Below are 20,987 nucleotides of genomic sequence, written 5' to 3'. Positions count from 1 at the left end.
TGAAGCAAGGATGAAGTAATTGATCAAAAGTGAAAATGCTACTAAAAATGTATATTTCACATTTGTTTAAATATGTCAATGTTCTTTTGAACTTTAATTCATCAAATAATCCAAACTTTTTTATCACAGTTTCCACAAAAATATTAAGCAACACAACTGTTTTCAACATTGATAATAAAGAAATGTTTCTTGAGCATATTAGACTGAAGACTGGAGTAATGGGAAACTCCGCTTTGTCCTCTTAAGAATAAATTATATTTTCTATATAGAAAGGAGTATTTTTTTAAATGTAATAGTATTTTATAATATTACAGTTTTTACAGGATTATTTGTTTACCAAATAAATGCAGCCTTGGGTGAGCATAAGCGACTTCTATTAAAAGCATTTAAACATTTTTACTAACCCCAAACTTTTGAAAGGTAGGGTATATATAATAAATAAAGTAGTTACACAGACTTTAGTAAGACTCAGTATTTACCATGCATTTTTATTGTTTGGAAAAGAGCAGCTTTGGCATTTTAATACGTTTAATTCAGTTTACTTTCTACAGAGCAAAGTCAAGAGTTTTGAGGGGTATGAGGGAGGATAGATTATGTACTGTTTATAAATTGGTGACGTAAATAATAATAATTTAAAAAAATCAGAAGGAGCATCAGTTTTAATGAGCATGATGGTTCTGGCGATGAGAAACAACATTAGTCATAAGCAGAAGCAAATTCTGATTATTTTGAGAAGAAGCTCTTATAACTCTTTTGATGTAAAAGTGCAGTGTCATCTTCCTTTTTCTTTTATTTGTGCTCTTTCGTTTCTGTCCCCACAGTGTGGAGGGAGTATGGCTCAGCCAATTGAATCTTGGACATCTTTAGGTTGTAACTCATATGCATAATTTTGTCTGTCTGCCAGCCTTGAGTTCCAAGTCTTTGTGTGGGGTTTGAGCCTTTGCTCAGAGCTGGTGTAGACAATGACATGATGGCACTTCTCACTGGTTGTGGAGGCACGTTAAGGTGCGATATCACTGCAGGTTGATGCCAGGTGCACTTGCTGAGATGCAACTCCACACGTGCACGGACAGGTCTGGACTGGTATGGTCGAGGCTGGTTTGTTTCTTGAGCTTTGGATGTTGCAACCCTTGATATTGCTGCTATAGTTGAATGTTGTTTCATTGGTAAGTCCACAGGCTGCTGTGAAGGTGGGCTGGTATTGGACAAAACAGAGGAAGAGTGGACGGCGGTGGATGGGAAAGGAAACTTGGCTTGAGTTTCAGAACACTTGCTGTACCTATAAGTTGATTTCCCTGTTTGTGTTTCTAAGGCAACAGTTTTATCTGTGTTATCGTGGGTGGAGCAGCTCTTCGGATGGAGAGTCAAGAAGGGCCCGGTGGTTTTGTTTTTCCTCTGTTTGGTTATGGCCGCAGTCTCACCACCATGCAGCAATAGAAACTCTCTACGACTGTTTAGTGGAAGCAGTTCCAGTCCACAGCAAGACTTATTAAAGATTTCCAAAGAAAGGTCTGAAATGAAAGGATATCACATCTACAACACATCCTGTCACACCTTTTTTAATCATCACAAGCACTATATTTTCACAGCTTTCACACATTATTCTAACGAACTAGAACAAGTTTTTGTTTTAAATCTAATTTAGAATGGCATGAAATTTCACACTGTTGATACATTGCATTTTAAAACACATTTGTTTGGACATAATTGTCTGACTATGTATGTTTGGGTTACATATATTTAGTGCATTCTTAGTTATTATTTAGTGAAACAAATAGCTCACCAAGTGTCTCAGTGACTGTCCGCGGTATCACATCTTTCAGTACTTCACAGTTAGTATGCAGGGCAGGGTTACAGTTCATCTCGAGCAACCAGACCTGCCCAAAACAACCACCACACAATCAATTGACTTCTCAGGTTACAAAGTTACAAACAAGCTCTTTTCTTAAGATGACCATAATCCTGTAATGAAAACATTTTGTGTGTATGTGTGCGCGCGTGTGTGTGTGTGTGTGTGTGTGTACTGTATGCTGTATATATATACACACACACACAAAATTTTATAATTATGATAATATATAATTATATATTACATATAATGAGTATGTGAGTGTCTGTGTACACTCATGTGTATGTATATATATATACATACATATATATATATACACACACAGTACCGGTCAAAAGTTAGAAATCATTATAATAATAGTACAAATCATTCTGATATGCTGATTTATTATAAATGTTGGAAACAATTGTGCTGCCTAATATTTTTTTAGAACCTGTGATACTTTTTTCAGGATTCGTTGATGAATAAAAAGTTAAAAAAGAACAGCATTTATTTAAAATAGAACTTTTTGGAGCATATAATCCGCATAATGATTTCTGAAGGAGCATATGACAGTGTAGACTGGTAAAATTCAGCTTTGCATCACAGAAATAAATTATATTTTAAAGTATATTTAAACAGAAAACCATTATTTTAAATTGTAATAATCTTTCACAATTTATTTTTTCTGTATTTTTTTATCAAATAAATGCAGGCTTGATAAGCATAAGAGACTACTTTCAAAAACATTAAAAATAGTATTGTTTCCAAATTTGTAACTAGTACTGTATGCCACAATGTATAATATATAATGCCAGGAAAATAGGTAATTCTGTAAATGATCTAAATAGCTATGCATGGATCTAATGCAATAAAATAAAGAGAAATTACATCTAGTAAAAAACAAAGAAAAGGAAAGAAAATGCAACCTTTGTTTATGTCATCCTTTTTTCTTATGAATATCAACAAAAACCCTGCAACACATTACAGTTTACTTTCTGAGACACACTTTTAACAGTAGATGGCAGTCTTACCCTACTTAAATTTCTATATTCATTTTACAGTAAAATATGTAAATACATATTTCGGCTAAACCACAAATATGTACAACAAAAAAAAAATTTTTCATGTGATCAGAGCAGAGGAAACTGTATGACAAGATTACACACTGACACTGAGTGTGAAACATGTACACATCTCACTGAGGAAGAAATGTTCAGTGAGAATATTTCAATGCAAGGCTTTTAAGGTAATGTTATAGTCTTATTTTATAAGTATGCTGTGTAATGTGTGCCGATATAAATGTTGTTGGTTGTTATGTGTGAATCCATGATCTGGTAGCCTGGAGACGAGAATGTGCCTGGCCTGGGGAACGCATGTTTACGCTGACAGTACACGGGTTGCCTGGCAACTGCTTGGCAGGGATTGAATTTAGGATGCTCCATAGGGGGACAATACTGGCCTCTGAACATCATGTTTCCAGAGAATCATGCCAGCATTAAAAACTGTATCATAATTGTCTTGAAGAAATTAAAGAGGATTAGATTACAGAAGAGATAAATAAAGACTTTATGTTTGTAATGCGTCTTAGCGCATTCGGTGGATAATTCTAAAACTAATCTCCTGTGTCAGACTCCGTTAAGCCTGTCAGGCTTCCAACACACACACACACATGCACGCACGCACGCACGCACGCACGCACACACACACACACACACACACACACACACACACACACACACACACACACACACACACACACACACACACACATTTTCATTCTTAAAGTATCTATAAACACTCTTTTGTGTCGCACCTTGAAATCCTCATCAATCATGAAGTCACAGCCAATTAGGTCAAAGTAACCAAGTTTGCAGTCCAGCTTGGCTTTGACAGCTTGAAAGCACTGCATGATGACAGTTTGCATCCTTTTCTGCAGAATGACAAAACATTTAGTTTAGTTACTGAAATCTCAAATGAAATGGTGTTCCTCTGTTTTAGAGTTCATATTCGCCTGTCAAAAATACAATTTTGTTTTGAGCTCCGAGATAAAATTTTGCCTTTAATTAGCCACATCTTTATTTTCCTATTCAGTTTCATCTTTAGCAATAAATTTGATGAACGTCCCTTTTAATATTTCATCTACTCCCAAAACCATTGTTACCATGACAACAGGACATCTGCATCCTTTCAAGTAGTTTGAATAAATCTACATGCAGTCATTACTTTGAAAGATCAGGTTAACAGATATTTTCACTTGATCTTTTTGATTATCACTTATTATATAAATCTATAGAAATATTTTGAGGATATTGCCTCTTTGATGTGTGAAAAAATATCAAACTCACTGCGAAAGGACCCAGAGCCCAATCTTTGGGCAGACCCTTAGACAGCATGTATGTTTCATTAATGTATGTATTGAAGCGCTCCATGGACCAAACAGTCTCCTCTTTTAGCAGGCTGTAGAGAGGGTTTTTCTTCTGCATGTACTGCAACACAGGACAAATTGTAGTGTTTAAAAGCCTACAAACAAGCATATAGATAGTAACATCAATTAGTCTTTTAAATATACACATTGTCTTACTTGATTGGTCAAGTGGGCTGTGATATTGTCAGAATTGGGGTCATAAAGGTTACATGTCAATCGGACATAACCATGGCGAAAAAACACCATGTATGGCGAGGTGCAAGCAATTAGAAAGTATGACCGCACATCAAATTTCCGGCCGTTTAGTAGCAAAGGGTTTTCGATGTACCTTAAAAATCAGAAGAACATAGAAAAATTCATTTGTATTGATTAAGGTTACCCTTTTTAAAAATGCATTCCAGTATACTCATTTTAACATGAATATGTATCAGACATTTATTAATAACTTAATAAATAATATTGAATAAATATACATTTAATTAGTATGTATTCAAAACTTTAATATTTATTTATTTACTAATTATTGTGTTAATATTGTGCATCCTTTACTACAGTGGCAAATTGCTTGCCATGCTGTTCTAACCATGGTAGGTATGTTTACATATAGGTTCGACTGCTCCACACACGTCGATGTGTCCGCCATCTTCGAACGGTCAACGTGTAGTTACTCGAAGCATTACGAAGCTTCAGCTGAGATTTAAAGGTAGGGTAGGCATTTGGAGAGGCTAGCAATAGCAAGCTAGCTTTAAAAGCATAGGATCCCACCCTCCCTTCAGAGCGTCTCCAAAGCCACACCTCCTTCAAAACACAAAGCACAGCAGAGTCTGCAAAACATCACGAGAGACTGCGTTAAATAACCTCATGTCTCCAAGAACATGACATTACAATAATAATGAGCGTCGTAAACAACTTATAGAGCTCTTACTTTTACCACCTGACTGCTGCAGTTTCATTTCGGCATTGATAGTGTTGATAGAAACGCAAAAGTCAGAGTCTGAGGACATATCCGGGTAGAAAGTCACGGTGAGCGTTCCAATATGGCGGACGCCGGACGGAATACGTAGAGTGCCATAGAAACAGTCGCTAATGCAACATTTATATAGCTACGGTTCTAACAACCTCAATAAAAGAATAGTCTTTGCAGTTTCGCTGAGCTAGCACAACAGAAACTAGCCCTGATCACAGCCTCCCTGCAGAGTAGAAGATGCATGTTAGCTTATACAACTACTGTATTTTGTAATGTTGCCTGATTTCTGACTGAAAAAATTAGCATGTAGACATCAAGCTGTTTTTGATTGTTGCCTGTGGTGTTGACCATGAATTTTAGTAGGATTATAGGACAGTGAGGCCATGATTCACAGCATGATTACATATAATTAAAACTTGTGATCTTTTGAAATTGTCAGCTACTTACCGTTGAACAATCAGAGCTTGTGGTGTATTGAAAGGCGACTTCCTGCTCTTCTCTATTGTGTTCTGCAATCGTTCTCTGAATGCTGTGATGTCTTCTGGCATCCGCAGTAGAAAAATACCACGGCCCTGATTAAGGCCTGTCGGCTTGCAGATCCACATGTTGGATTTATCATTGCATATTCCTAAAGGCCACATCAATTTTACATTCATTAGACTCTCACTGAAGATGAAGTACTGAAGATTTGGTTTCAACAGTATATCTTTATCTACTGTTTCTGTCTGTATCTCTGTAACATGTAGTCGTGCCTTTAAAGTAAGCTTCTCTCTCATCCTTCATATCCATACGGAAAGTGACAGGAAAGAAGTCCTCAAGCTTCATCCTCCTGCAACAAGTAAAAAATGTTTACATGTAGATGCGGCAGTTCGATAAATAAAAGAAGGATATTTCAGTGGTAACATAGTGAAGAAAACATGACTGATATTCTGAAAATGCTCAAAGATTTGTGTAACTGGTACTCTCAAAAAGTATATTCATTTTTAACCTGTTTCCACATCCATAATTAACCTTGCTGCTGACTCTGTCATACTCCCGTAGGCTGTTCAGAAGGCCAATCTTAGTGGTCAAGACCTTATTATTGGGTATCTGGTAAAGCAATTGGCCACCTGTAAGAAAAAAAAACAGACAAAGTGTAGAATGTTTTGTTTATGCTTGCTGTGATCTTGACATGATGAAACGTAGATCACCTGCTTTGAAGCCGTTGTAGGTAGCAGGTGATTTAGTTTCACACCACTTGAGCTTGTAGTCCGTCCTGGTCTTATCAAATATGCGCTGCCAGCCTCGACCCTCACAATATGAAACAACTCTAAATATCAGATCAAACCAAGATATCATGTTTGAAAGGATTTAAAAAATGGTTTGATAGATTCTCAAGAAGTGGAAAATCTGTCTATTTCTTTATTAATCATAAGCCACTGGTATGTCTATATATTGATTATATAGTTGTAGGCCTCTCAAGGACCACACTTCATTTAGTCAAATTGAACTGATTTCTGCATATCATGTATAACACGTGACAAATCACACACTAAAAAAACAACATGGGAAAAAATCACTTAAAATTGTTTTATTCATGAATGAATAGCTATTTAAAAAATATTCCATCCAAAACACCCTGGTCAAAGGGTTTTTATATACTCACATGGAGGCCCCATTGCTCCCCCCAAAGAAGAAGAAGGGTCCGGGGCCCCGTGGATCTTCAGGCCGCTTGTCTCTGTCCCTCTCAACAAATGAGTTGCTCACTGAACCTTTACAAAGAAATACAAACTAAGTGAACTTCGCTTTCTGGAAACAATTTTTTAAACAAATTAAAATAATACATGGACTATATTTTACATTATTTATATAGACATACAATGAAAAGTTGGTTGGAAAATTGGCAATGACCCTTGTAAGAATCGTGAGTGTCATAACGTGCGTCAGCTGGGGGCGGATCAGAGTTGGACTAGTGGGAGACACCTGATCCAACAAAGTGTTAAATTGATCTCACCTCCTTTTCCTGACCGCGGGTGCACGTCTGACTAGACTTAACCCTGTATCATGTTGTCTAGTTTGTTTGCTGTCACTGAGACATTTTACAGAATTCTACAAGTACTGTGGCCTTTTTATATTTTTGTTTTAGAACCTATCAATACTACCAATACCACAGTATATTAAATATTGTTAAAGGGGGAAAAAAACACTGTTAAAAAACAAAATACGGTTTATTCATGAATTGATCTATCAAAAATATCCCATCCAAAACACCTTGGTTAAAAGGTTTTTATTCTGAAGCATTATTACTTTGTTCAATTTAATGATTTATTTGTATAATAACAATGCTAATGACAACAATTATAAATATTATATCATAATTAAAATAATTGTAAATATTAAATATAAGACCATAAATACTGCATTAGGTATAATGTTTTACTTATTAATAAGTTGTAGATATAAAGAAATGTTTTGACTTCAGTCATACTGTATCAGTATATGTCATTTTTGACTGGATATGTTTCAAAAGGTATCAATACTACCAACAATACTACAGTATGTTCAAATTAGTTAAATTTGTTTTTATCTAAATGATTAAACAGAAGTTTCTCCATTGATCTCAAGCATTAGATTTTTTAAAAACCCTTTAATTTTATTTTTATAATAATATTTATTTGAAGATATATTATTATTAATAATACATACTTTTATACTTATTCATATTTACAGCAAATATTAATTATAAGATTGCATTCCAAGTTACAGTTAAAAAGTGTATGAGCATGGTATATTTTCCTTATTAAACAAGTAATAGATAAAAAGAATTGAATAATACTTATAATGTATTTATTTAAGATTCCAGTCATATCAGTAACCTAAAAGCATTTTTCTTTCATGTGGAGCTTGTCGCCTCATGGGAGCAGCCATGTTATGATCAGCCAGATACTATATCACTGTATCCCCTCATTACCAGACAACATTTGCTCATTGAATTAATTAATTTAATAGTGCAGTGACATCTACAATAAGTAATGAAGGTAAAGTAATAAAAAACTGCACAGAGAATATATGAGTGTCTCCCCATCTACATAAAAAACCCCACAAATAATCTCACACACCTGGCAGGGCTGCATCCAGATGTTTTACTCTGTGCATCTGAGCGGCCCGTCTCCTTATCTCCTTGCTCTTCTCCTGCATTTCAGCTCCATTCACATGTTGTAGCACCACAACCTCAACCCCAGCATTCAGCGGGCTGCCCTTCTCCTCCTCGTCTGATTGGCCCAGGCCGCTCATCGTCTGCTGTGTGTATCCACGGACATGCTGTGTGTCCTGTCTCTGTCCAGCACCTGGCTCTTCTCTGTGCTGACGGTGCTCAACTCGGCTCTTAGATGACATCACGGTCACTCCCCCCTACCAGCCCAGATTCATGGAGAAGAAAAGGGATTTGCCCAGCAGTGCCCGACTGACCTCTGTAGAGCCAGTGATCCACAAAAAAGCAACATCAGATATGCTTGGCTACATTTCAACTTGGTATTCATTGGTCACTGGAATTGCTTGAGAAAATAACCTTGAAACTGCAGTACCAAAGAATGATGTGAGCGAACACTTATTTTAGCAAAACAATACATTGGTTTTTATGATTTTGTAACACATACAATAAAAAAAATGCAGAAAACACATTACATATAACCAAGGAAAAATGATTAAATACTGCATTTTGGCAATGGTGGATTAGCTTAGCAGCTACTTTGAATTTAGTAAATACATTTTTTATTAAACTTACTGTGATTTTGCTGATTACAATATGTTTATTGTTCCGATCCTCTTTTAAAAAGTTGCTGTCTCCATTTGGAACATCTAAACTGGTTGTGATTGTATGATATGGCAGTCAAACATTGTTTATTCAGTCCATGTACTTAAGAGACTTTTAGAGCATGCTAACTCAAACTAGCCAGGCCAATGTAAACAACTGCTTGTTACCTAGGAAATGGGTGTCTTAGCAACAGCTACTACTGGAGGCTAGAATCTCAGAACAAAAGAATCACTCCAGGAAATGATTCTCAGTGTTTCCAACCTAACACCATTCATTATTAATGGTCTTACAGATTACTGTTTTGGCATTACAGTAATTTGAGAGTGCGTTTTCAACCACAATGAATGGTGTGCACTGATGCTGTTTATTTGATCTCTTTTAAGCTATTGTGTTCAATTAGGTGTAAAACATGGAAATTGGAGCTAATGTTGATTTCAAAATGGATCAATGTCCCATAAAAATATTTTAGACAATGGTTTTAATTGCTCGGCTTATAGAGGCCTCAGGCCTATCTGTCTCTGTATGTTTTTTTAAGGATTGTGTTGTCATGAACATAACACAAAGGTAAAACGTCAAACAAAGAACAAAACCTCAATAAATATCAAGCCGAAACACACCTGTATGCAGTTACCTTAATAAGAAAGATAGACGCTAAACAGACCTTCTTATTCATATACTAATTTTGTGTAACCATTTTGTGTGGCTTTAGACAACACATATTTGATCTGTATTTGCACATAGTCAAGTAGGCTACTGTAATGCTTCTCTTTAATTTTTTTGTAGTTCTTGTTACATTGTTACATATCGACATAATATGTGATAATCTTCAGTGACATGGACATTTTTCTTTGTAAAGTTACTTTGTTTAAAATGTTTCAAAATTCTAAAACTGTCAGTTTATTTCCAGGTTTAAATTAGATTTTGAATCCCTCATTTTCAGTGTGGACTGAGAGATTTAAACCTCCATGCATGTATTTTAATCATGTGAATGCAGATATATATTTTTTCATGTTTTAGATGCGGAGGTGCTAGTCAGTTCCCACATATCCTACATTTCAGGGTGTCTCCTAGAAAGTGTGAAAATTACTGCTCTTCATAACAACCGACTCTGTAAGACACACCTAGACACCAGTGGCAGTTAACTGTAATCCCACTCCTGACACTTATTTAGCTTAAACCAGTTTCCACACAATCCCAATAGTTTCGGGTCTTGCTCACTGAGTAGACTTTATTCAGTGTGATTAAGAATTCATGGAGGGAAGGAACTGATCCTAAACCACACATATGTATGTATGTATATATGTATGTATGTGTGTGTGTGTGTGTGTGTGTGTGTGTGTGTGTGTGTGTGTGTGTGTGTGTGTGTGTGTGTGTGTGTGTGTGTGTGTGTGTGTGTGTGTGTGTGTGTGTAATGTACATAATGACAATTTTTATTTTTTTTAGCAAAATAAGTACACATCCCAGGCATAAAAAGGTTATAAATAAATGTTTAAACTTTCCGAAGAAAATGTGACCCATGTTTCTCTGTGCAAAAATAGGGTAGCCAATATTATGAGGGTCAATGTTATATTAATTTTCAACTTTCAAAACTTTTTTTTTTAATTTCAATTAATTTTCAAATTTTTAATATTATACAAACAAAATGATTGTGTAAAGAGCAAAACATTACATTTTGTATCACATGAATTTGTGTTGGATTGTGTCTTTTACTTAAAGCTACAAGCTCTTAATGCAGTGGCTTCATGTCGTCAGATGTGGCTAGTAGTCATGAACAGTATGTAAATACATTGCTGGTTTCAGCCACACCTTGCCAGTAGGCTGCAATCTGATAGAAGCTGTGTACAGAGCGCTGTGTAGGTGGACAAAGAAAACAGGTTTGTTTTACAGCCATGTAACTCCCCTGGTTCACCATCTGCTTATGACTGTGTGTGTGTGTGTGTGTGTGTGTGTGTGTGTGTGTGTGTGTGTGTGTGTGTGTGTGTGTGTGTGTGTGTGTGTGTGTGTGTGTGTGTGTGTGTGTGTGTGTGTGTGTGTGTGTGTGAGTGTGTGAGAGAGAGAGAGAGAGAGAGAGAGAGAGAGAGAGAGAGAGAGAGAGAGAGTGTGTGTGAGTGTGAGAGAGAGAGTGTGAGTGTGAGAGAGAGAATGTCTGTTTTTGAGGACTGTCCTATTCTTCATCTTTGCCATAAACCAGGAAGTAGCCTACTGAAGACTTTTTATTCAAGACGTTTTTGAAGAAAAAAAAGTAACTTTTTTTTGTGGGGTCTTCTCAAACTCACCATAACTTTGAGACACAATGGAGTGTGGAGGAGTGGACAGAAAAAAACAATGCATTTTCATGCTGTTCACAGTTGGCGAAAGACTGATGTCATCTTATTGTCATCATGCTGTGCCATCATTCCTTGTTTCTCAGTCACCAGAATCTGACAAACTGCTGTATTAGTGAAGCAAATGAGGGGTGACGTTCTTTTATATGAGGAGCTTTAGTGAAATAAGGAACGCAAGAGGCCCAAAGTTTAATCTTACGAAGCACAGAACAGTCTCTCTCCAGCAGCCAGATGTATAAAAGCTCAAGTTTCTCAGAATGATCTAAATAACTGAGAATGGAGTGGTTAGAGTTGTGGTAAAAACCCTTTTCACCCTTCGGGGACTTCCCTATCAATGTGACTACTACTTTTCCTAAAGGTACTGTATGTCACAGCCGTTTAAACGTGTTCATCTTGACAGCCCATTCCACTTCATTGGAAATCCTAGGTTAACCTCACCCTCTGTTGGTTGGAATCTAGTTTGGCTACATCTGAGCATGCACAGACCAGTGCTGGAATTCTCCTCTGCGTTTCCGGCAATGTGGAATTCTCTTGTGATGTCACGCGATGACAGGCTCTCTTTCTGTTTTCACTTGATGCATTTAACTCACAATGTAAAACAACAAAGTGTCTATGAACATTAAAGTATCCACTTTTATAATTGTGTTCAAACAAACATGAATTTGTCAAATTTCTTTCCTTGATTATCCAAGTACCAATTATTGTTTAAATAGTTAAAATGCTGATATACTATACTATATATAGTAAGTTGTAGGTGTAACTTACTTGATAGGGAAACACCTTTTCTACTGTTAAAAAATGTATCTAATTGAAAGCACTTGACAACGTTTCAGATCCTGTCTGAGACACAATTGTAATATATTTTTGATCAAATAATTGCAGCCTTGACAAGCATAAGATACTTTTTTGAAAAACATAAATCATAACCCTGAACAGGGTTATTTTTAGTTGCTGTATTACTCTAACTGATCACAAAATATATTTAAGGCCTGTTCACACTAAAAACGATAACTGTAAAGATAATAACAACATTAGTGTCCACACCAAAGCTGCAGTTTTGTCATCTGATGCTTTAAATGTCTACGTTTTTTAAAGCAGGATGGATTCTGATTGGCTGTCAATGTTTCTCTGTGACATTAACATTATAATTGTGGTGTGGACTCATTATTTTTATATTATATTATATTATATTATTTTTGTCCTCAGTGTGAATGGGCCTTTAGACTAACAGTTGACAAAAGAGATTCATTTATGTCATAAAAGAGTTGGGTGCTAAATGCTGCATTACAAAACCGTCCGTGACAGACTAATATTTCAGAGGTAACAGAAATAGCAAATAAAATAAAGGACCATTGTATTGGTTTTGTACCGGAACTTTATTGAGCCATTGTGTCATTTTACATTTGAACTTCAAGGAATCATTCATATGTTCATTCACGGTAGTTTGCGTTTGAGTACATAGGTGCATGAAGGTAAAAAGCTCTTTTACATATCATTGTCCTGGTGTCCTTGCACCTCAGTACGACAGGGGCCTCACTGGCAGTGTGCTTTCCACAGCAACACAACAAGCTCCTGGCAGAACAGAGCCAATTGAGGTAGTTAAAAAGGAGCTCTGTTCACATGTAACTGGATCTTGCTTTGCTCCGAGGCCAGGCATTCCGGTCGACCCACTGAGGAATCACATGAACACAATGACCAAGCCAGCAGCAGAGCCAGACCCAGATTTACATACACCTTACCTGACTGCTAAATACATGCCTGACTGACCTGATAGAATCGAAAGAAATGTCTCAGACACACTCAATTGAAGTTTGAACTCTTTTGATTATTTCTGTACCTTTCAACACACTACAATTGATGCAGTTTTCACTTTTGTTGCTCCAATCCGTATATTTTCAAATCAGCACGGTTAGTTGGAAAGAAACTAGTCAACATACCAGTAGTGAACACTGTGAGCTTTTTTTCCATGTGGAATTTAGTTACCATGGTGACACTGGAGGATCGTTGTGTTGGGTAATCAACAGCGAGTGACAAAAATCCTTTTATAATGCCCATTTCTGATCTAGTTTTTTTCTTAGCCTCGTATACACTCTGATTTAATGTGGATAGTAGCCTACATCTACAGTCTCAGTTTGCAGCATGTATCAGAAGAATTATGATGTAATTGCATGAAACATCAACATACACTGAGCAAAAACATAAAATATACATAAAAGTGCAAGTCCCAGATACCTTTCCTGCCAAGGCCAAATTACTTTACTTGCAGGGTTTATTGCAGAAACTTTGACTCATAACACATGGAAGAGAATTGCAAAATACCAGTCTTCCAGTGTAGGATTCACAGTTTCTTATAAAATTACATATAGCATACCTATAAAAAATACGGCCCATTAATAACATATGTGAAGACTGTTGGGAGTTATAGCTCTGGTTTGCATCATAACGACGAAACTCTGCATGCGTCCTGATAAAAGTTACCATGGCAGGACCTTAATTTGCATATGTAGATAGGAAAATTATAGATTTTCCACATCCTTCTTTCAAGCATACTGATGTCCAAAGATGACATTAGCGTGTGATGGACGGCATTACCAGACAGTATTAGACACAAATTATTAGATCTAACCATGTCTGGTAAGACGCCTATCAACAGGCCTGACTCTGTGACACCTGATAAAGAAGAAATTATGTTAACTTACAAAATAAGAATAGAATATGAAACGTACAGAAAAGTACTCAGTTTGGCCTATGCCATAAAACAATTTTGTTCGGAACAAACATACAGCCAACCTGCGTGTATTTCAAAAATGCCTAAGGGACTGTAGATGACGTAGTTATGTAAATACGGGCAACAAAAACACAAAAAAGGGGGATGGTGAATGACAAACGAGTTCATTTTAGACATACATACATAAGTGAAGAATAAAAAAGTACCCTATACAAGCAAATATAGGTGTGGTTTAGTATTTGGTATTTCAGTATTTGCGAGTCAATTCACCCACCTTAAACAAACATTCAGTACTTAAGCAACTATACAACCATTTCTTCTTCCCAACCATCATGTTTAATGGCAAAATGAAGGAAACAGGACTTTCTGTACCCTAAAAATTTTTACAGGTGGCAAAAGTCATTTTAGTTAAGGATTTACGTGTGCAGAAAATTTCCCTGTAATGTAAATTAAATTACTTAAAGTAAAGCTCCTCATAAAAGATACTCATAAACATACTCTGCCGCTGAATGACATGTTTAACATGGACATTTGCCAAGATGATTTTCTGTGGGAAAATATATAGTCAGGGATAAAAGAAGGAGAGGGGGGATGGGAAGAGGAGGAGTTGAGGATGTCATTATGTCTATTTTTATCAGGAGGGTTACGCTGAGCTCATGTGTCAGTTGCAGGATGTGCCACGCAGGTTAAACGAGCTGGACCAATCACGGCTCGCCTGTTATCACAAAAGCCACACTCAACATAAGAGGGGGGGAGGGGACTACGAAACTTTCAGCAGGTCTGGTTTAACAGTAAACCGACTGGTATTCTTTAACTAAGACTGGGTGCGGTTCAGACGTCTGAAACGCAAAATGGGACAATGTCAAAAAAACAAAAAAATGAAACAAAGCCCCTCAAGTCATTTATTAAGATAATTTCTAAAGGCTTTCCATGCAAAGGGTATCTCTTTATGCAACATTTTGAACTTTCTAACTGCTGGAACATTAACTTTGAGCGTTGCTTCTAAATTTGTAATTGTAGTTTTGGGTACTAAACAATATGCTAATTGTTTTCATACTATTAAAAAACATACAATATAAAAGGCATTTTCTAGGACAGTGTAGTTAAGACCACACCAGGAAGTTCAGAGAGTTCGTTATGGTTTCTGTGAAAACATGGCCTATATGCATTAAGCAAACTGTCAAACAAACACATGCCCTCATGTGGCTCTCTCATCCCAACAGTGGAAATAAAGGACAAAACAAGTGCTGTCAAACATTGTGATAAGAATTGAAACCATAAAGATAATACAGCCTTTCCCTCTGTAGCTTCATCATGTCACATACAAGCACATGTATAGTAAGTTGCATGTAGACTAATATCATTATTCTCAATTGAATGACTGGATTTGAACTAACACAAGCACTTCCCCTTGAAGTAATTAGGTCACCCAACAAACATCGTTACCAGACAGTGTTAGAAAACAGATACACAGTCCAGCACTGTCCGGTAAGATGGCTGCTAAGCGCCAGCGATGAGTGCTAATATTTCCAGAGCGCTGATAGAAAAAGTTCTGTATCTGAAGTTCGTGGACAGCCATCATCATCATTACCAGGCAGTATTAGAAAAAAGTAATGAAATCCAATGCTGCCTCGTAAGATGGAGAAGACTACCCAAATCAATCTTAACAAGTGAAAAACAAAATGCTATCATCAATGTTAAAAGGATTATAAGCAACCAGTTCTTTGTGTTGTTTAAAATCGGATTGTAACGGCATAATTTGGGGAGTCAACCACAGAAACTACATGTAATATCAACAGCACTTGATAACAGCTCTGACTCAGTCAACTGTCCCAGACAAAGGGGTATGCTAGCAAAATAACCTGCTCAAAAACAGGTAGAGCTAGTATGGCGCATGGCTTTGTTCATCTAAAAAACTGCAGCTGAAGTGCAGAGTGGGCTACTAAGACAGTTAATAATTGCCCAAACCTGTCCTGACTGGTCTGATTTGACATCATGGCCAGGCTGGGAGGGCTGTTTTCGCTTTAACAATATAATGTAGAGGGGGAAAAATATGCATTTCTGCTAAACGGCGCACACACACCTAACCCCTTTGCGCTGAAAGTAACAAAGGCCTGACTGGGTGGCATCAAAGATTCGCTCATCCTCACAGTGCATGATACAGACTTAATACCCCAGTTGTATTATTAAGAGAAACAGAATTACAGCGAGTGTGGGAAGGGTTGACTATTGCTAATGTGTAGTGATAACAGTAAGCTGGAATGTTGTTCCTGACTGACCTGCGACCAAATTCGGCATTGAGAAGGTCGATCTAGACACTTCCTGTTTACTGAGTAACGTTTGTACCGGACAAAATGAGAAACGCCATCTTTAACATAATGATAGTCACATGTTTTCTGTCACAAATGGCTAAATATTGGACAAAGGTGGTGAAATGAGTTACAGATCTGATTTGAATAATAAGATATAAGTAGACTAGATCTAAAATGTACTTTATGACTGCGAAGTAGTAGCTGTATTGTTTATTCTTTTCAAATACCTAATTATAACCGTTAAAGGAGAAGAACAAACACAAAATCATGCTAATTATTCAAAACAATTACCACAAAGCAAAAAAGTGTTGACAAATTGTGACAAAGAACTAAATTTGTAGATCTCGTGAGTAAATGAGAAATGAGCAGAGCAATGAGGGGAAGCAGAAAAAAAGAGAATGGGAGGGAAAGATAGAAAGAGAGCGAGTGCAAACTTAAGGGTAGAGAGAGTGGCTGTAACCTTACCGTCGTGAAAGGGACCCTGGTAAAGTAACAACAAAAAAAGCAAGTAAGGGGTGGAAAAGAAAGACAAAAAAATCTCAAATTTCCAGCAGGTGCCTGAAAAGGTTTCAGCTTCCTCTTGCTCAGTCAGGACCCATGCAATGAAAAGCCCAAGCAGACCTGCTCTCCCAGACCGCAGCCTCTATTTGGTTAATCATCAGCATTATAAACCAGTGCAGCAGGCCTTCTGAGAAAGAAAGAAAGAAATAGGAAGAGAAGAAGAGAGAGAGAGGGAAATGAGAAGAAGTCAGAAGCAGAAAACGTTTTAAGCACATACTTGAGGGTTCTCGTCTATCATCACTGTGCTTCTGGTAGAATAAGTGTCCCCTGTTCTGTTCTTTCCCTCACATTTCAGCTGCCGTCAGGTGGAGGTTTAACTTTTACTGGCTGTCTGCACTGGTCTCTGGGTTGAGAGTGAGGTGTGATCAGGTAACCCTGCCCTCCTGGTTGGAATGTGACTCCATTCTGAAATGGACAACCTGAGGGGTAAACTAGGCTTGGCCTTAATCAATAGTTTGTGAAGAACAAAGACGAGGAAACCCTAAACCTTACTTAAAGGCGGGCCTCGCTCTGACGACTCTAATTGCTCTTCAGGTTTAAATGGACGTGTTGTTTCCTACTATGTGCATGTAACGAGAGAAATATGTAGTAGATTTATTCCTCTTCTGTTTTATAAGGTACGTTTCCCTGTTCAAAAAGTTTTTCTTAAGTTTGAATGGGAATAGGAAGTGGATGAGGGTCATTTGCATAATGTGGAATAGGTGGTAATTTCCCCTGTCATCCAGAATTTCCAGAGAACCCTTTATAATTTTTCAGCATAATTATGTTAACAACCTCCTAAAAAAAAGTTCTTCATCTTCAAAAATGTCAAAAAAAAAAATTAATATATGCGCACTTGGCCTCCCATGAAAATACTGAATGTGCACTGTGGCAGATTGCTGCTCTTAAGTACACAAGTTCAATGTGCCGCACTTCCGTGACCTCTCACCCGCGCGCGGTAATTAATACGCCATTTTCTTCCCTCACTCGGAGGAACAAACATTACTGCAAGAACCGATGCCCGCTTCCAGCACTAACGGCTCTGTGATAAAGGCTTCATCGGCCTCCAAACATGGAGATCTGTTACCTTTGCACATTGTCCCAGGTAGAGCTTAACTCTCATAATGCTCTGGCTAGGTTATAGAACTGTGACAAGTGACTCATTCAGATGAGGGAATGAAACAGACTCATTTTCTTCCACCCACCAATCAAAACCCTCCACCTCACTGTGCATCCATTGTGCTGCCTAGCCGACATTTTCTTTCCATCGCAGACAAGCTCTTTTAAAATGCATTTATCAGCAATAATGAAATGACTGGACAACATAAGCCTGCCTTTAGAAACAATATCAAGACTGTGTCAAGTCAATAAAGGACTTATTATTAATCTAAAGCAGCGATCGTGACTATCAAGAAAGAAGGATAAAAGAGCAGACGACAGCTTAGTGCGTATAAGCTAATAGGCACTTGTTTGCTTTTCGCATCAGAAACTGACAAAACAGCAATCTTCGTCTTGCTTCCTCTGAAATCATGCCAAAAAGACATGCAAACGCAAGCCTTACAAGCTATTTGAAGAGCAAATACAATTAATCTTTACATCACTTAAATTGATGAAAAATAGACTAAATGCTGCTATTTTTGTTAGTTTATCTCTATCAAAAGCTTTAAAAAATATTTTTAATAATGAGAAATAATACAACCTCTTTCTTTATCAACAATGCTTCTCTGTAGGCCTTTTTTGTCCGTGATTATATATTACAGAGCGTCCTTCTAAAGCTGTATTTTTTATAGCAAAAGCAGAGAGGGCTCCTAAGCCCCCTCTTTATCCCCTTTGACAAGTCTGGCGGTTTGCCTCTACCTGCCCAAACTGGTTTATCCAGTCAAGGAATGACGGTTTGTGTCTATTGTGCTCCCTTTTTCTTTCTGTTTAAATGGATTGGAATTTGATACAGATTATGAGCGCCCCTCAATCAACTAAAAAAACATCTCCCTTCCTGTTGTGTCACTTATGAGATCTTAACTTTGTACTGTACAAATGTAAATGTAAACTGTAAATATAGCTACCAGTGATATGGTTTATTAGCAAACAGGAACAAAACTAAGGGTGGGGACACCGAGCGCAAATATAAAGTCAAGCAATCCACGCAATACAAAAAGGCAGGTATAAATAGAGTTTTAAAAAAGTTACCCATGCGTCCTCGGGACACGATCCACGAAAATACGAGAGACACCACACTTCGTCAGTTACGCCGCTTCACCAGCATGTCCTTCTCTTCTCTCTTCGGCTGAACGACGCCCTTTAAGATTTTTGCAACCCGAAAGCCAGGAAGGAGACCATCTTGAGGCGGGAAACCAGATTCCCAACATGACGCTGGGCGTAGAAACTAACAGAGTAGCAAAGGCAAGTCTTTGTCTCAACGAAGACGCTCGTCGCCGGGAGCTCGAGGTGATGCTACCTGTTTAACCTCTTTGAGAAGAGAGACAGAATTTGTAAAGAGCTTGCTTTACATGTAACAGGCCCCCTCCACCCCCACAGGTGTAATTTTCATGCCACAGCCAATCTCCTAAGCCTGTAGCGCTTGCAGGTGTGTCTCAAACTCCATGATAGGTCAGTCCCGCCCCGAAGGGCCCTCTCCAACCACCTGCCCCCGCCCAAACTGCTTTGTGTATGTTTATGATGTCATCTCTCTTTGAGTGATTGCACCTTCTTTTCCTATTTCAACAGAAATAATCCATTCATGTTTATTCTAAACCCGACTAAGAATTTCTTCCTCATCCTCTGATACAGACATGCAAGGAGACACAGCCTCTACAACCAGAAAGGGTAAAACCAAGAAGCAACTGGCCTTTGCCCTGTTCATATTCCCACACCCATCGAACTCTAACCTCAGTCCTATAAAACAGACTAAAAGGGAGTTAGATATTATGAGCCGAGAGGACACAGGTAAACTCAGGTTTGTGACACTGTGTCATCAGGCCTTGAGGCATCCGTCTAATGCTCGTCTCCTGCAGGCTGGTGGGCCCGACAACACACTGGGGCTCAACGTAATAGCTGGATTCATTTAAACAAAGCAAACTGACTTGATACTAATCCTACGTCTGACAAATGTCAACGAAAGTCAGAAGAAGATGTCAAAATGGGCAAATATTGACCCTATTGTTGTGAGTATTCATAGTTATTTAGCATTTTCTCAGGAATTTCTTTTTTTTGGGGGGTGGGAAGTCAAGAGTTGTTCAGTTGTACAATCAATTATTAGTAAACACACACACACACACACACACACGTTTTAATAACACACACACACACACACACACACACACACACACACACACACACACACACACACACACACACACACACACACACACGCACACACACACACGCACACACACACACACACACACACACACACACACACACACACACACACACACACACACACACACACACAAAATCTGTGATATTGAATCCTTTAATGATTAAATTTTTCTCTCGAATTAAAATCAATGCAATGCTTAACATTACTATATAATATAAATTATATAATAGTTACATTACTTGGAGAAGTATTTCAGGTAATCATATAAAGGATAATGAGAGCATTACCGCCATAGGAGCTGTCAGGGGCACAAAGGAGCACATTTTAATGATGTTGTTAAGGGGGTTTAATGGGCAGGTGACTCCTCAGCCATCACTGATTGTGTGTGAGCATCATGTCAGAACAAAAGACTGAGGTTTTTCCCATGATAACCCGATACTTCAAGGTGTGGGCTATGTTGACCTGTCTCACCTTTGACATCAAGGGCACATTAATCTTTCCAGACCAATCTGAACTAAAAACATAAAACTTTTACTTTTAATAACACAATGTGGTTAATTTTATGACATATTTAAGATTCCGCACTATGCGTTTCTGATCAAGTGACTCTTTATGCGGATCATTCTCAAGAGTTCATACAGCGTGAGTGATGCTGTTATTAAAGCAAAATACAAATACCCTTTTAAATTAAATAATTTCCACTCAAATTGCTGATAATATGATTTGTAATGAAAAATTTTATTCAGTT

The 20,987-nt window shown here is 37.6% G+C and overlaps 1 protein-coding gene across 3 annotated transcripts; it reads right to left on the bottom strand.

Annotated features, from left to right (window-relative positions):
• Positions 1-468: 468 nt before the first annotated feature.
• On the bottom strand, positions 469-19,526 carry ttll10 (tubulin tyrosine ligase-like family, member 10). Of its 3 annotated transcripts, none has more exons than XM_077219198.1 (12): positions 19,108-19,526; positions 8,322-8,672; positions 6,869-6,974; positions 6,414-6,532; positions 6,212-6,332; positions 5,976-6,052; positions 5,671-5,851; positions 4,413-4,584; positions 4,177-4,317; positions 3,645-3,761; positions 1,784-1,877; positions 469-1,511 (listed from the first exon to the last, which is right to left on the bottom strand). In XM_077219198.1, exons 2-12 carry the CDS (start codon positions 8,596-8,598, stop codon positions 790-792), a joined length of 2,127 nt encoding a protein of 708 aa, XP_077075313.1. In that variant the 5' UTR covers positions 8,599-8,672; positions 19,108-19,526; the 3' UTR covers positions 469-789. The 3 variants fall into 3 exon arrangements, with proteins under 3 accessions (XP_077075313.1, XP_077075314.1, XP_077075315.1); XM_077219199.1 differs by lacking the exon at positions 19,108-19,526 and adding an exon at positions 8,987-9,101; XM_077219200.1 differs by lacking the exon at positions 19,108-19,526 and adding an exon at positions 8,987-9,101 and having other exon boundaries at positions 1,364-1,533.
• Between the last annotated feature and the right edge of the window lie 1,461 nt (positions 19,527-20,987).

Source organism: Siphateles boraxobius, unplaced genomic scaffold (assembly GCF_051911475.1).
Source record: "Siphateles boraxobius isolate OS27281-9 unplaced genomic scaffold, OSU_SipBor_1 77, whole genome shotgun sequence".
In the NCBI taxonomy this organism is placed as follows: Eukaryota; Metazoa; Chordata; class Actinopteri; order Cypriniformes; family Leuciscidae; genus Siphateles; species Siphateles boraxobius.
The sequence above is the reverse complement of the archived record's forward strand: the minus strand, read 5'-3'. Positions and strand labels throughout refer to the sequence as shown.